Genomic DNA, 13,673 nt, shown 5'->3' with positions numbered 1-13,673 from the left:
CCCAGGTGCCCGTGTGGCACAGCTCCCATTTCGGGCCTGAAATCCGGCCGTGCCGTCCTCATCAGCTTCAGTCCGAACGGGCTGGGCTCAGCCTGGGCTGGTGTCACTGCTGCTCCTCGGCTACCCCGTCTGGATGTGCGACCGACACACGGGATATCGATTCTTTAATTATCTACGACAATCCCATGAATTTACGTTCCTGAATTCAACACTGATGGCTACACAAGCACATTATTTTTGAAGGGGCTACACCCACCTTGCAGCAGCCAAGACTTTGCAGCAGATTTTACTTTGTACCCTCGGATCTCTAAATGTTTTTGTGCAGATGGATACGTACAGCACACTGCTTTAGGAGTTTGAGGGCAGCCAGGGAAGGCTAAGCTCGTTCTACCTTTATGGATGAGGACTTATGTATGTTAATGCTCCGGACTTTTAAAGGTCCTCAGCCACAACCGAGGCCAGGTGTGCACAGCACTTATTCCCCTACACAGATCCTCCGACAGAGCTCCAATTTCCGAATGGCTTCCTCCAGCACCCCAGCAGGGCTATACGAAGCAGGGCTCCTGCCTCCAGCCCCATCCCGCTCCCTGCCCTGCACAAGGGGGCCAGCTTGGCGGCCAGGGGCCCCGCGCTCCTGCTGCCATCCCCTGGCGCCACCAGCAGCAGCACCGCCCAGCCAGGAGGGACGGGGAAATTCGGGGGGAAAAGCAGCGGCTTTGAGGACAAGAATATGTTCCGGCAAGTCCAGCACTGGAGCTGTAATTTCACAGGAGGAAGAAGCTCCTGTGAAACGCCTTTCTGCGAACGGAGGCAGGTATTTACAATTACCCCAGCGCAAAAATGCAAAAAGTATATGTTCAGGCATGTGATCTGACTGGGAAGCACCCGTGTGTCTATGGTGCGATTCTCGGGAAGCGATTCATGAAAGACATTACTCCCCTGGTATCAATATTTTTTTTTAATACAATCTTTTTTTGCTGATCCTTAACTTTTAGTTAGGACTCTATTTAATCAGTAAGTATATCCGTGAATGGCTCGCAATCCCGGACATTTCAGAATAAAGCATTTTAATCACCCTCTTCTCCTGTCTCAAGGTGACTGGCTTGCTGGGTTTTTATTTCATTTCCAAGCACAGCAAACTCACTTCATTAAACTCAATGAGCCTTCAACAGGGAGCTTTTGTATCAGCACCTATAAATTACCCCCGCAACAAAGAGGGGAAGGGAAGAGGCCGGAGCCAGTGCCTGCCTTGCTTCAGCTCCCACCCCTGCTCTCGGGGCTGCCCGGAGGCGAGGCGGCCGCAGGCACCTCGCGCCGTCCCCAGCAAAGAGCAGGCTGCTGCTTTCCCCCAGACCCCCATTTTCCTGTTAAAAGGTGCTTCAGGGACACAACGCCACGAGACAGCCAAAGGGTGCAGGGCACGTGCCAGCGACACGCTGGCCACAAGGAACGCGGCACGGCGACCGCTGCGAGGGTGCAGGCGGCTGCTTCCGCAGGCGCTCGCGTGGAAACGAACGCGGCAGATGGCGCTCGCTGGCACCCGGTCAGCAGCCCCGGCAGGGACACCGAGGACCGAAGGACCTGTCGTGCCCGGGGTAGGGTTGGGACAGAGAGCGGCAGCTCGGGAGCTTTTCGGTGATTCAACAGGAACTCGGCTGCAAGTCCCATCCTGCTCTTCTGCAGGAACCCTACAACTCAGATACGAGGCATTATTTATAAAGAGTATGCAAAGCATTGTTTTAAAAAAGAAAAAGAGTTGAAATAGGTGATCTTTTGTTTTTTGGGGTTTTTTTTTTGGATGGCTGTGCTTAGTGGCGCCACGCGGGGCTCAGCAGGAGCTCCCATCACGCCAACTAGAGCTGCTCCGTCAGGGCCTCCCTTACACGGTTCAGGGCTCCCCACCAGGAGCACCGAAGGCCCGTTTTCAGCTTGCCCACACGTGAGGTGCCAGCAGGGTGAGAGCCTGCACATCTCGAGTGCAACTGGAGCATGAAGAGCGGGGTCCCACCCCTCCCGACCCCACACACAACGCCTGCAGGGCACAAGGGCAGCGCTCGCGGCTCGCCGCGCGTCGGGAAGGAGGCATCAAAGACGCAGGGCAGCATCAAAGCTGAAAGGTGCAGCTCCTGATTCATTCACAGCTACAAATCCACAGCTCGCCAGGGAACAGAGCGCACACAGGCCACGCTTTCACAGCTTCCCATGTGAAAACGGCCGGCGCAGAAGCCGCCGTCACCAGCAGGACACCAACACGCTCACGGTCACACACCGGCGAATCTGCTCTGCGGCTCTGTCCCAGCTGCAGCGATGCCAAGGGAAGAATGTGGAAAGAGCAGAGTGAGAAACTGCTAATGCTGGGAGACTGCAGAACTTAAACATATATCACTGCTTGTATCCTTGGTCCCATGACCTCCCACTTCACATGCATTTGCGCAGCGTGCAACAATAACAGGGCAGGAACACTAACCAGATCTGTGTGGGATAGGAATAAATTTGGGTCTGAAATGAGGGGCATCTGTTCTTTGTAATGACAGACACCAGAGATCTGTATCTGCGAGCCAAAATGAAAGCAATAAATGCATAAAATCATGGAGAGCCACACTGCTACATGCATCCAGCCTCTCTTGACGTCAATGAAGTTGTCTATAAGTTAACTAAAAACAGAATTTGACCGTGAATATATACAGAACTGAATGTGAATTAAATGTAAATTGAACCCTTCTAAGGAGGCTGCATTCTGCTAAAAAAGAAAACACAGGAAATATGAAGGATGAAACTGATTACTCACGAGAAGCTACCATAGGGACAAAATTTCCATCCTTCCTGAAAATAAATCACTAATTGTATATACACAAAGAGCAAATGCAGCTTTTATTAAACAGACAGAAAATAGAAAGCTTTAATATGTGTCCCTAAACTTCTTCTTATATAGTTGTACAGCGCTAAGATGTACCGTGATATTATGGAAGGGAAGCGTTTCACCGTGCCACGATCCATCACTTCAGACCGAATGCGCTAGCACGTTGCAAAAGCCTGGGAAAAAAAAGTCTGACCTCAAAGCACTGCTGAGACACACCAAAAAGGAAAATCAGCCTGCGCGGATCACCTGGGCAATGTTAAATTACACGTTACAGTCACAAACAAAACGTGGCAAGATTGACCAAAATCCTGCTCGTGCCATCACGGAAATATTCCCAGGTAAAGGACCCCCAAAACCAGGCTGACGTGTTTAACAGAAGTGGCAACTGCCTCACCTCTGCTCTCTCCTTGAATGTTGTGAAAGCGCAAAGTCCCCAAGAGTCCAAAACAGCATTACTGCCCTATTTTCAGAGACAACTCATTCAGGATACGTGCCTGTATTACCTGCTGACCACAGACTGCACTGCTGCTCCTCCAACTTGGAAACAACTCCTTCTTTAGCAATTCCAAGGAGCCTTGCTTACGCTCTGCGACTGCAACGCAACCTTTACCTCCAGGCCCCTCTCCTCCGCATCCCCTGAAGGAGGACCGCCAGGGCTTCGCCCGTATCGGTGGCTGATAATCCCAGCCCTGGCCGCAAGCAGGAGCAGGTGGCCGCGCAAGCTGGCGCCCACCCCCCTGCTCGCCAGCAAGGCAGCCCGGCTGCGACCCCGCGCGTCTTTCTGCCCAAGGTGAGCGCTGACAGGCTCGGGGCTGGCGCGGCGACTGGTGCGAGCTGTCCCCAGGGGAGGGCTGCTCAGCCACGCTGCCAGGACAGCCTTCTGGTCCCGGCCCAGCGGGAAGCTGTGCCACCGCACCGCACGCTCCGCGCACAGGCGCGCGGCTCCGCACGGCTTTTCTCTCAGCTGCACCGGTGTTATGTAGAACAAACCCTACACAGAAATGGCTCTCTAACCCCAAGTCAGAAGAGCACTGTTCAGGGTTTTGGCTACCTGTCAGATCTACATGCCCTCTCTTGGCTCCTTCCGAGGTGTCGGGGCTAGCATGGGGACAGCACCCCAATGGCAGAGGCCTGCAGAATCAGAGAATTCCCAAGTTCTGCAATTCCAAGGCGTTAAGGCACTCAAATGACAAATGGAAGTACACAGCTAAAAAATGATATTAAATACTTCTCGAGTCCCCTGAGGCCAGAGGACTGCAGGCGTGCGCGGGTCTCATGCTCCTGTTGGACTGGAAGAGTTGTGAGCCCCGGCCAGGCGCGGCACTCGCGGTGTCCTCTGCGCGTGGGTGTCCCCACCGCGGGCTGTGCACCCAGGCGGCGCCCCGCTCAGGGGGCTGTCACACCAGCGCAGAGCAGGAAGGTGAAACCTTCCCAGATTTCTCGTTTCTCTTTGTTAAGCAGTAAGAGCAAAGGGATTTCCCACTGCGCTCGGGGAAAGCTGATCGGCCAGACTAATCTCCAACGCATGCAGTGCCTGCAAAAAATATTGCGGTAGATGTCGTAAAAGCGCTAGTCTTAGGAGAGTTAAATGACGATTTTGGACAGAAAAGGAGTTTAAATGCAGGGGGGGAAGGAGAGAAAAGAACCCTGGCATTTCACAAAAAGAAACGCAGCCAGAGAGACACGCAGTCTGAGGCTGAGAAAAAGGCCATTGTCTTCAATAGCTGTTTGTTAACTCGCTGTCATGTGTGTCTTTTGGGTCTTTTCTTGTCCAGATAGACTCATTTATTAAGTCCATCCAAAAACTCCTCGGCAGTACAAGCTACTCACGGGTCCAGGGTAGAAGACTCGGCGCTGACTTGTTTTGCTACACAAAAGCAGCCCAGAGCCAGCCGGGACCTCGGCGCGGCCGGAGGAGGGTTTGCAGCAGAGGAAGATTTAGAGAGGGCTCAGTGAACAGATGGCCAGTTGAGAAATAAGGCCTAATTAGGGTGAGATGCTCGTCCCCAAGTGTTAATGGCTGAAGCGCAGCAAAATAAGCACCAGGCTACAGAAACTCTTTGAACTGCGGTCCTCTCCCGGTAACTATCACTAATATGCTGCCCACCACAAAGGGATGTCTTTCTGCGCCATTCCCTAGTCGAGTAAAATTACTCTGATTATTCCCTCTCAGCGCAGAAAATCTGAACTGCAATTAAACTAATTTCCTCTAGGAGGACGCCCCATTTTCCTGATTAACACCTTCCATGTCCAACGATGAGCATCTTTCAGCGAAACCTCCCTTGCAGTGCTCCGCTCCATCAGCTCACCGGGCAATTTCTACAAACGGGCCAAAACCTTCGTATCAGTGAAAGCGTGGGTAGTATTTAAAATAATGCCTCCTCGTTTCACTGCATCTCATCCACCTTCAACCATTAATTTCTCTTAAGTTGCCCTTAACCACCTGCATCCCATCTTCCCAGCAGTTGCGTTCAGGAGCAAGGCTGTGCTGCTCCTCTCCGCTGTACCGCTGCGTCTAGCCAACGATTGCCAAGAACTACGAACCAAGATTTATTACAGTGCAGAGTCGATAAACAGCTCTCGGTTAGGACCATTTTGCACTGATGAGCCTAGATTTGGGTTTGCCGCAGCGAAAGTTTTAAGAAATTGAAAAGTTAAAATGAACGTCGTGTGTTGGAATACATTTTAACCTAGCATAAAAACACTTGCTAGAAAGATTTTCGGAAGAACACCCGTTCAGTCGTATTCACTGTGAACTTTGTTCCCGCTAGCCTGTCCCCGTGCTGTGGCAGTGGTGGCCCTGAGGCTGGTGTCAGGTGTGCCTGAGCACCACCAAAACCTCACCCACGAGCAGCTGTGGTGCCCACACAGCCCGCTGCCGAGAAGGGGAACTCCGCTCACAGCAAATTCCTCTGCCCTGTGCCGGTACGCCCCGAGCTGCCGCCTCTGCCAGCAGTCTCACCAATGCCGTAATAAAAGTATTAGTCAATCAGCTCTTAATTAGGCATGCTTACACTTCTGCATATATTCCTACATCGGTCTGGTCCGTCGGAGCAGCCTACCTGAAAGGCCGGGTGCTGTCAGAAGCCAGCATCAGGCTGACAGAGCCTAGGCACATCCCAGCTTTTTGGACTCCTAAGCTTTTCCGATCCATGCCCTAAAGTAATGACCACAAAAATTATTATTGCTGCTTTTGAGTTGTCACGTCATTAATGCTGCTGCCCTCAAAGAAATTTGTGGAGGTTTATCATAAGAAACCTAGCAGGGAGGAGCACTGCTGGGTGTGTTACGCCGCTTAGCCGAACTACTCCTTGCTCATTCCTTTAAGTTTCGATGTTTGAGAACTCGGGGGAAGAGAAGCCCCGCTCAGAAAGCACAGAGAAACACAAAGCTCTGTTTATCTATTCGTGATTCAATCACATCATCTCGCTGGGCTGGCCGGGTAAGCCGCATATTGCCTCCCAACTGTATTGCTCTCAGAGACAGCTGTTTGGTGCTACAGTATTCATCACCAAGCATCCATGGCATTAGCTCAACAATGCGGCCTCCGAAGCAATAAAAAGCCCATTTTTATTTTCCATAGTGCAGGAGTTAACCCCAGCTGAGAAATACAGACAAGCAGCGTGATTCATTTTAAACATCTGTGGGCCAGAGCCACGCTCCCTTGCATCGCGCCGTGTTTAAGTTGGTTTCGGACCAGCTCTCCTGGTAGAAGGGGAATGACAGCCAGCCCCAGCGCTCCGCCGGCAGCTGAGAGCAGCCTGCCTCGCGGCACTGCTCCCTCCCAGCGCCGAACACGCTGCCAGCCCTGCCCTGTGGCAGCACGAGGCAAGGCATCAGCCCTCTGCCAAGGCAGGGCATGTGCCCTGCTCCAGCCCAGGCTGAGCGGGGCCGCGGCCGACCGCGCTGTAAATAACCTGCACGCTGAGGTGCTGAATGACTGAGTCTTAGTTGGGTAGCCCGGGAAATTATGAGGGAATTGTCCTCGTTGTTATGCGTAAGCCATTTAAGGCGCACACAAGGAGACCTGCAGACCCAACAGAGAGAAAATCCGGAGGCGATATCACCTGCAAGCAAAGAGCTGCACCGAGTTGGCCAGGTGAGGATTAAGGCACAGAAAAGTAGGTTGTGTGCTCAGCCCCAGCGGGAGGAACCAGACGGGACACCAGAGCCTGCAGAAGGAAAGAGCATTTCCAGGAACCGCACCAGGCTCACCAACGACCTGAGATCCGAGGAGACCACGAGTTGGGAAAATAACCCCCCAGGTCTTCAGAGTAAGGCTTGAGCACAGAAAAAAGGACCAAAACAAGCCTGCAAACCGTCGGGATGCAGAATGTGAAGTGACAAGCCCGGGCACACACAACCAAGGTGCTTCGTCACCCGTAAGGACTGTACGCCTCTGCCACAGTGCTCAGCGCAGGAGCCCTGCCATTTCCAAAGGTCTGCACCCTCCTGGCAGAGGAGATTTGAGGCAGGGACAGGCTTTTCCCCATGGGAAAAAAGGGAAGAGAGAGAGCCTTCCACAGGCAGTGGCAACATGGAAAGAAAGAGGAGGTTATCCAAGACAAATACATCTGAGAACCTCAACAAAAGGAACAGACAACAGCAAATCTTTCCCTTGTCTTCTCAAACGTTACAATAAACCGATAAAGCTGTTGCTGCGAGTGAGAAACACGATGGGTATTAAATAATTCAGAGCAGCTCCACGCATTCGCAGGTTATTTACTGCTTGGAAATAATTGGTTTTTTTTGTTTGTCTGTTTGTTTTACAGACCGTTAGCATATCCCGAGCAGCAGCTTAGGAGGAAAACCAACTCTCCCACTGCTGCAACCCGTGCTGGTAACGCTGATCACCCAGGCAGAGGGCAGCGCGGGCGCCCTGTCGCCCACATCTCACTGTTCCGCTTCCCCCAGGGCAGGGGGTGTCCGTTTTCCTGGATTTCCTCAGGAAACACGGATTGCAGAACCCTGCCCTAAATACCGGCATTTAATACACGGCCTGTCCATTTAATACCCAGCGTTTTTTCCAAGCATCTGTCCCTCATGAACCCAAAGGATTGGCTGTAACTTTGGTGGATTTGTAGCTCTAATATTCTTAAGTTAAAATGAAAATCACACTCTAATTACAGCGCTGGAAGTCAGGCTTCCCATCATACGTTCTCAGAGAGAAAATCTCATTTGGTCTGGTGAGGGGTGACCGCCCTGGGCAAGTATCTTTCCCTGGCCACCCCGCACGGCTTGCACGTTACTGTCACGTTACCAAAGCCTGCACAATTCTTGCATTTGGTAAGCACTCTGGTGCTCTACCTGAACGGCACAGCGCTTTGCTTCTCATCGGGATTCTTCCCCAAAGTGATTATTAAACTTGACCTGAGAGAATGTGAGACTGCCTCCTCTCGTCGTTACTTGGAAGCAGTTAATTGATTAGCTGTCAATTAGCATCAAAGGATCGTTTCCATTGTACTCGACCCTTCCAACGCATCTGCAGGATAGTAAGAAGAAAGGGAATACATGAACAAAGCTCTGTGTTTTTTCTGTTATGCATAAACACTGGTAACAGAGCTTATTAAATCTCACTTGAGGTTTACTGGCTTCTTGATTCATAAATTAATAAAAATTACTTGACATTAAAAAGAACAGCTTTTGAGGATTCCACATATGAAGTCTGGTAACTCCGCATCTGTGGCCGTAGGGCAGCTCCAAGGAAAGGTGAAGTTCAAACACGAGACGATAAAACATATCTGCAAGGTGTCTAAGCGACTCACTGCCAGCCCACACCAGTTTGCACTGAACTCGGGCATGACGAATACACCAGCAGATGGACTCGAACAGGACGGCTAGAAATTGTGGCTGCATTATTTAAACTAACATTCCTGTATAAAGAAATGCTCTAACCCAAAATCTCTCTGTTACCTGCTCCCGAGTACTAAATGCCCTGGGCTGTGCATCTGGATGGCCCTCCAGCAGAATCCTCCGTGGCATTTTTCACCACAACGTGACGCCCGGTGTGTGAGCACCACGCACAGCATCTCCCCAGCACCCGTTACGGAGCGGCAGCGGGCTTGGTGCTGCACCTGCCCATTTGCTTTTAGCAGCAAAGAGCTTCCTATCGAAGGCCGTGGGTTTCGCTTTCCCTTTAAGAATTACAGCAGCGTATTTCGATTAGAAGCCAAAACGCTAAGTCTGCCATGGTCTGCCAGGGCCATCCAGTCACCGCGGGCACCTGCTCACGGGAAGCAAGCAATGCCATTTACACTGTGTGTCATTTTTCCTCACATCAAACTGGAAGCACGGGCAGTATCCGCTGTTGTCTGCTTCACGGTTACAGTATTCATTCAGAAAGGAAAGAGAAAAACCTGGGCTGTGGGCTTTCTCTTTGGGCCATTACAGCACCAGTCCAGGAGGGAAGCTTGGCGCCGCTGCAGCAGTCTGAGAGCTCACCAGGTAAAGGACACTTCTCATCACCAGGAACCTGTGCACCAGGTTTTAAACATCATGAAGCCAATCTTTATGCACCCTGTGCTGACTGCAGACGCTCCGCTGCAGTGGGATGTCATTTCCGAGCGCTCCGTGCAGCGCACCAAAGAACACTTGCATTGGCTTTTAGACTGCTTTTACATTAGAAAAAAAACGTATGACATAAAAACTTAAATATGTTTTCCAGATGATTTAACGAGTAAGTAAAAAAGCAGTAAAAACCTCTGCAGATCCTAAATCGTGTACGACTGAGATTACAAGCAGAATGGTTGCGCGTGTAACATACCCTCCACGCCACGTGGAGCTGCCACAGGCCAGAGGCTCTGGGAGATCTTCGGAAGAGATATTGCATATTAATGTGAAAGTTTTATACTCTCCTTAGTCCGAGGGTTGAGCACGTAACAGAAAGCGAGGAAGGAACCCAATTGTAAAATGCTCTCCAAAGATGTCTACTCTGGGAGGTTTTTAAGTATGGTTGTTGCTTTCCCTAAGGCAAAATAAAGCATCTTTTCATTTTTCAGGAGTTCATATATAATATGCTGTATTCAGAAATAAATACATGCTTTAAGGAGATAATACCATAAACAGAAAGGAGTTGGTTTTGCTTCTAAATTTTCAATTAACTTCGCAATTGCAATGACATGAAAGTCACCACTACTAGGCTAACGACACTAGCTATTATTCCGTCCCTCTTGTCAGACTATCTACAGATGCTCGTAACTGTGACAAGCATCAACTATTTCAGTGAAGCCGCTATTTAGGGTCTGTCTGAGGCTGAATCTTCAACCCAAGACTTTCAATTTCTTACCGAAAAGAGCCAGGCTAAGAAAACTCAGTAGTTTTACCCACGTTAGAAGTGCTCTGGGGTTAGCAAAGGCACAGCCCTGACACACGGACGATGCCTGCTCCTGCCAGCTCGCCCCGTGCCCCTGAGCCCTGGAGGCTGCCGCTTGGAGCAGGGCTGCAAACAAAGCCCGTGCTAGCTGGCTGCGGGCATGTGAAACAACACACGGCGGCGAGCACTCCGCAGTTCGGTCCTGCTGCTCCCAACTGGGTAGGCAGGGAGGACATCTGCCTTTCATTGCGCTGCCCAGCAGCTCGCCATCTGCAAGAAAGAGGCTTGGTTGCAAGCTTAACGGTTCGAACTTTGCTTTTTTTTGTATATAATTTATGTAGAAAATGCAGAGCTTCAGTGTATTTCAAAGCGTTGACTGTGTACATTTCTAGGATGAATCTTCTCTAATTTAAGAATGCAGTGTGTTGTAGATTAAAACTAACAAAAGGCAGACCAAATTCTGCCCTCAACTGCCTCAGCAAAGTTCTTTGAGAGAACTATAGGTATTAATTTCATTTTATGCATCCAGACAAGTGAACAAAAACCATTTGTCCACTCCCGTAATTCAAAAAACTACCACACTTACCGGGAAGACTGTATTTTTGACCGAGAAGAAGGAGCAGAGATCACCTCTGGAGTGCATCAACTCCTCATAAATTTGTCAGATTAGGACAACAGATTAGATTTGCACCTACACGCACACAATCACCAGCAGTCCTCATTGACCTAGGTACAAAGATTTCTTACAAGGCAGTGCCTTTTGCTGCTGTTGCCCCTGCCCCCAGCATGGCCCCAGCATGGCCAGGCAGCACGATTTTAAATAAAGTGCAAGCCCAATGCCTATCCCCCCCCAAGATGCCTTTGTATCACTCTCGGAGTGGGAGAGCCTTTAATGTCACTGAAATCAGGCCCCACGAACGTAATGAAAAGCATCTTTCAGAAACATCAGCGGCATTCAAATTAAAAGCAGTAACCACCAGATGTTATAAACAAGCCATACATCTCATACGGCAAAAACCGTCGGAGCAGGGGAATAACATGCGCTTCCAGGGATCTCCCTGTTTACACACGGAGTGCTGGCATACACACAGCCTCCGGGCGACCCGCACAAAAAAAAATCCACAACAAAGTTCATTCGTGTGTCAGGGCACCTGTACAGCACGGAGATTTCGGTGAGCAGCATCGCGACCGACACAGCCGCGTGGCAGAAGACAAAGCCACAGCGGCGAGGAGCGCAGGCAGGGTGTGCGCGGGGCCGGGCGAGCCGTGGGGCACGGGGCTCTACGTCCCAGCTCCCGATGCTCTGCACTAAACGGCACCATCTTCTGCCAAGTCCTCTCCTTCCTGCAGGTGGGATGATATGGGGAAACCCTCAAAAAAAACCAACAAGGTTTTAACCCCGGGGGTGCAGTCCCAGCAAGAAGAGAAGGAGAGATCTGGGGGCTGAGGAACTGGTGCCTCACCAGCCCGCGCAGATGACCACATCCCATACCTGCAAGCAGAGGAGGCCATCCCTCTGACTCACAGGACGCGTGTGCTGGCTCACAGCAGTCCTAGAGGCTTTCCCTCGCCCTCCCGCCCCCAGCCCGCACCCACTGCGCCACCGAGCACGGGAGGGCGCGGGTGTCCCGAGGCGCTGGGCCAAGGCCGTCCCCTCGCCTCGCAGCTATCTCCAGCCGCCCGGCGCGACGCAGCCCGATAACCGGCCTCCGCGTCCTGCCCTCCGCTCCCAGCGGGGCCGGGAGGAGGCCTGCAGGAGACGCGGGGCTTGGCTTTAAGGCAAATGCCCTTCAGCATTAGCCTGTGACCATTTGTCTGGGCACTGCCGGGGGACTTGAAGGACTGAAAGGCTCTGACAAGCCTGCGGGACACAGAGCCCGCAGCCCTTCCAGTGACCTCCTCCTCCCTCGCGAGGGAGCAGGCCAAATCGTAAAAAGGAACGGTTTCTCTTTCATTTCTTACGAGCTGCAGCACTTGGTGACATTTTGCAGAGGCCGGAATACAACATAAAAAGAAAAGAAAAAAATGGCATCACAATTACCTGAGATTTGCAAGACTTCATACTGCGCAAAGAGGAGCTATGAGGTGGGTGTGCGAGCACCGTGGGGTGCTGGTGACAGAGAAAGCAGGGACCTTTACAAACCGCCCGGTTTGTAAGTCACAGACCGCCCTGATGAAAAATAAAGAGCAAAAAGAGCACAGAAGTAATGCTAACGTGATGTAACATGGGGTAACAGATGACAGAGCCTCTCACAGGACACGCGCCTTCAGGTGACCGATGCGATAACCAGGGCAGAAGGATGCTGTGCCATGCTGCCTCCCTGACCACGGCGAGCACGCTGCTCCCCACAGCACTGCCAGCTTCGGCTGTGAGGGGGCAGCCACTGAAGCAAGGTCCTGAGGCGCAGCAGCCGTGGGACGGTGAAGCCCGGCCTGGGAGCGCCCCGACAGCTCGCACCGCGCTGGATGCGGCCTGGGCCCGGCATGGCCGCCACCAGCCCCGCTGCTCCCGGGCTCTGTGCGCCTCCCGGGTCGGCACGCTCCCAAAAGCCCTCCCACCACCCCCCTTTTTCAAACTTCTACCGTCACGATGAATTTGTGTTAAATGTTGTCAAATTGCTCCCCTGCTGCTCAGCAGCCCGGTAGGCAGGATCCCTGCCCCCGGCTTACCCACTGCCCAAGTCCCCAAGCAAGGCAGAAACAACACGCTTCTGCCTCCTACCAACACAGAAACATTTAAGCCGCGCTCCCTCACACAGTGTGCTCGCTCACGGCATGTTGATATTTCTTCAGCCGCATTCCCTCCCACAAAGTTAGAAATGCCTTCAAGATAATTCGGGGGAGACGGCGCAGGCTGCTAAGGCAGTTCCTCCGCCGAGTCCGAAGCGTCCCGTTAATGCAAAACCTACGCCTGCAGTGAAGCCAGGGAGCCCTTCACGTTTCCAACAACCGTGCTCGATGTGCCAGCCTGCAGCCTGGCTCCTCCTAACTTCTCCGTGCAAGACCACAGCGCTGCCCACATCACTGCATGGATCCACAAACAAAGCACAACAACCCAAAGCCAAGCCTGTACTTAGGCCAGCACTCATGAAAGTACTAAAAGCACTTTAGGATCCCACACGGGCAGTAAATAACGCCTGCACCCCTCCCAGAGCCCTCCGAGGCCTCTCCTGCCCCCTACGCAGGCGGCTGAGCGGGAGCGAAGGCCACCCCAGCAGGCGACGGACGGCAAAGGCACTGCCCGGTGCCTGGAAGACACCACGTGGCAGAAGGCCTGGAGCAAGAGGCAGAGACAAGACCTCCCGATCTGCACTTTAAGAAGCCTCTGGGCTGCGCTGGCAGTAACGCGGCAGAAGAACCACGCGAGCACCGCACCTGCCGAGCACCGAGCCGCGCTCTCCGCCACGCGCAACTTCTGAGACATCCCCGCGGAGGGACCCGCGCAGACACATCCGAGGATGGAGCCTGGCCAGGAAAATCCATAAATCTACTGATCTGCTC

At 52.2% G+C, this 13,673-nt stretch overlaps 1 protein-coding gene across 7 annotated transcripts in view; it reads right to left on the bottom strand.

Moving 5' to 3' along the window:
* Positions 1-13,673, bottom strand: part of FMNL2 (formin like 2) — a 125,786-nt gene that overhangs the window by 99,693 nt on the left and 12,420 nt on the right. Inside the window, exon 1 of one of the 7 annotated variants that reach the window (XM_066999322.1) lies at positions 12,214-12,249. The exons of the other annotated variants lie outside the window; for them this stretch is intronic. Within the exon in view, the coding sequence (XP_066855423.1) occupies positions 12,214-12,234 (21 nt within the window). The 5' untranslated portion in view covers positions 12,235-12,249. Of the gene's footprint in view, positions 1-12,213; positions 12,250-13,673 lie in introns of those variants that run through there. 7 annotated transcript variants of the gene reach the window in all.

The sequence above is a fragment of the Anser cygnoides genome, chromosome 6, assembly GCF_040182565.1.
Source record: "Anser cygnoides isolate HZ-2024a breed goose chromosome 6, Taihu_goose_T2T_genome, whole genome shotgun sequence".
In the NCBI taxonomy this organism is placed as follows: Eukaryota; Metazoa; Chordata; class Aves; order Anseriformes; family Anatidae; genus Anser; species Anser cygnoides.
This window is presented reverse-complemented; position numbering and strand designations above follow the sequence as displayed.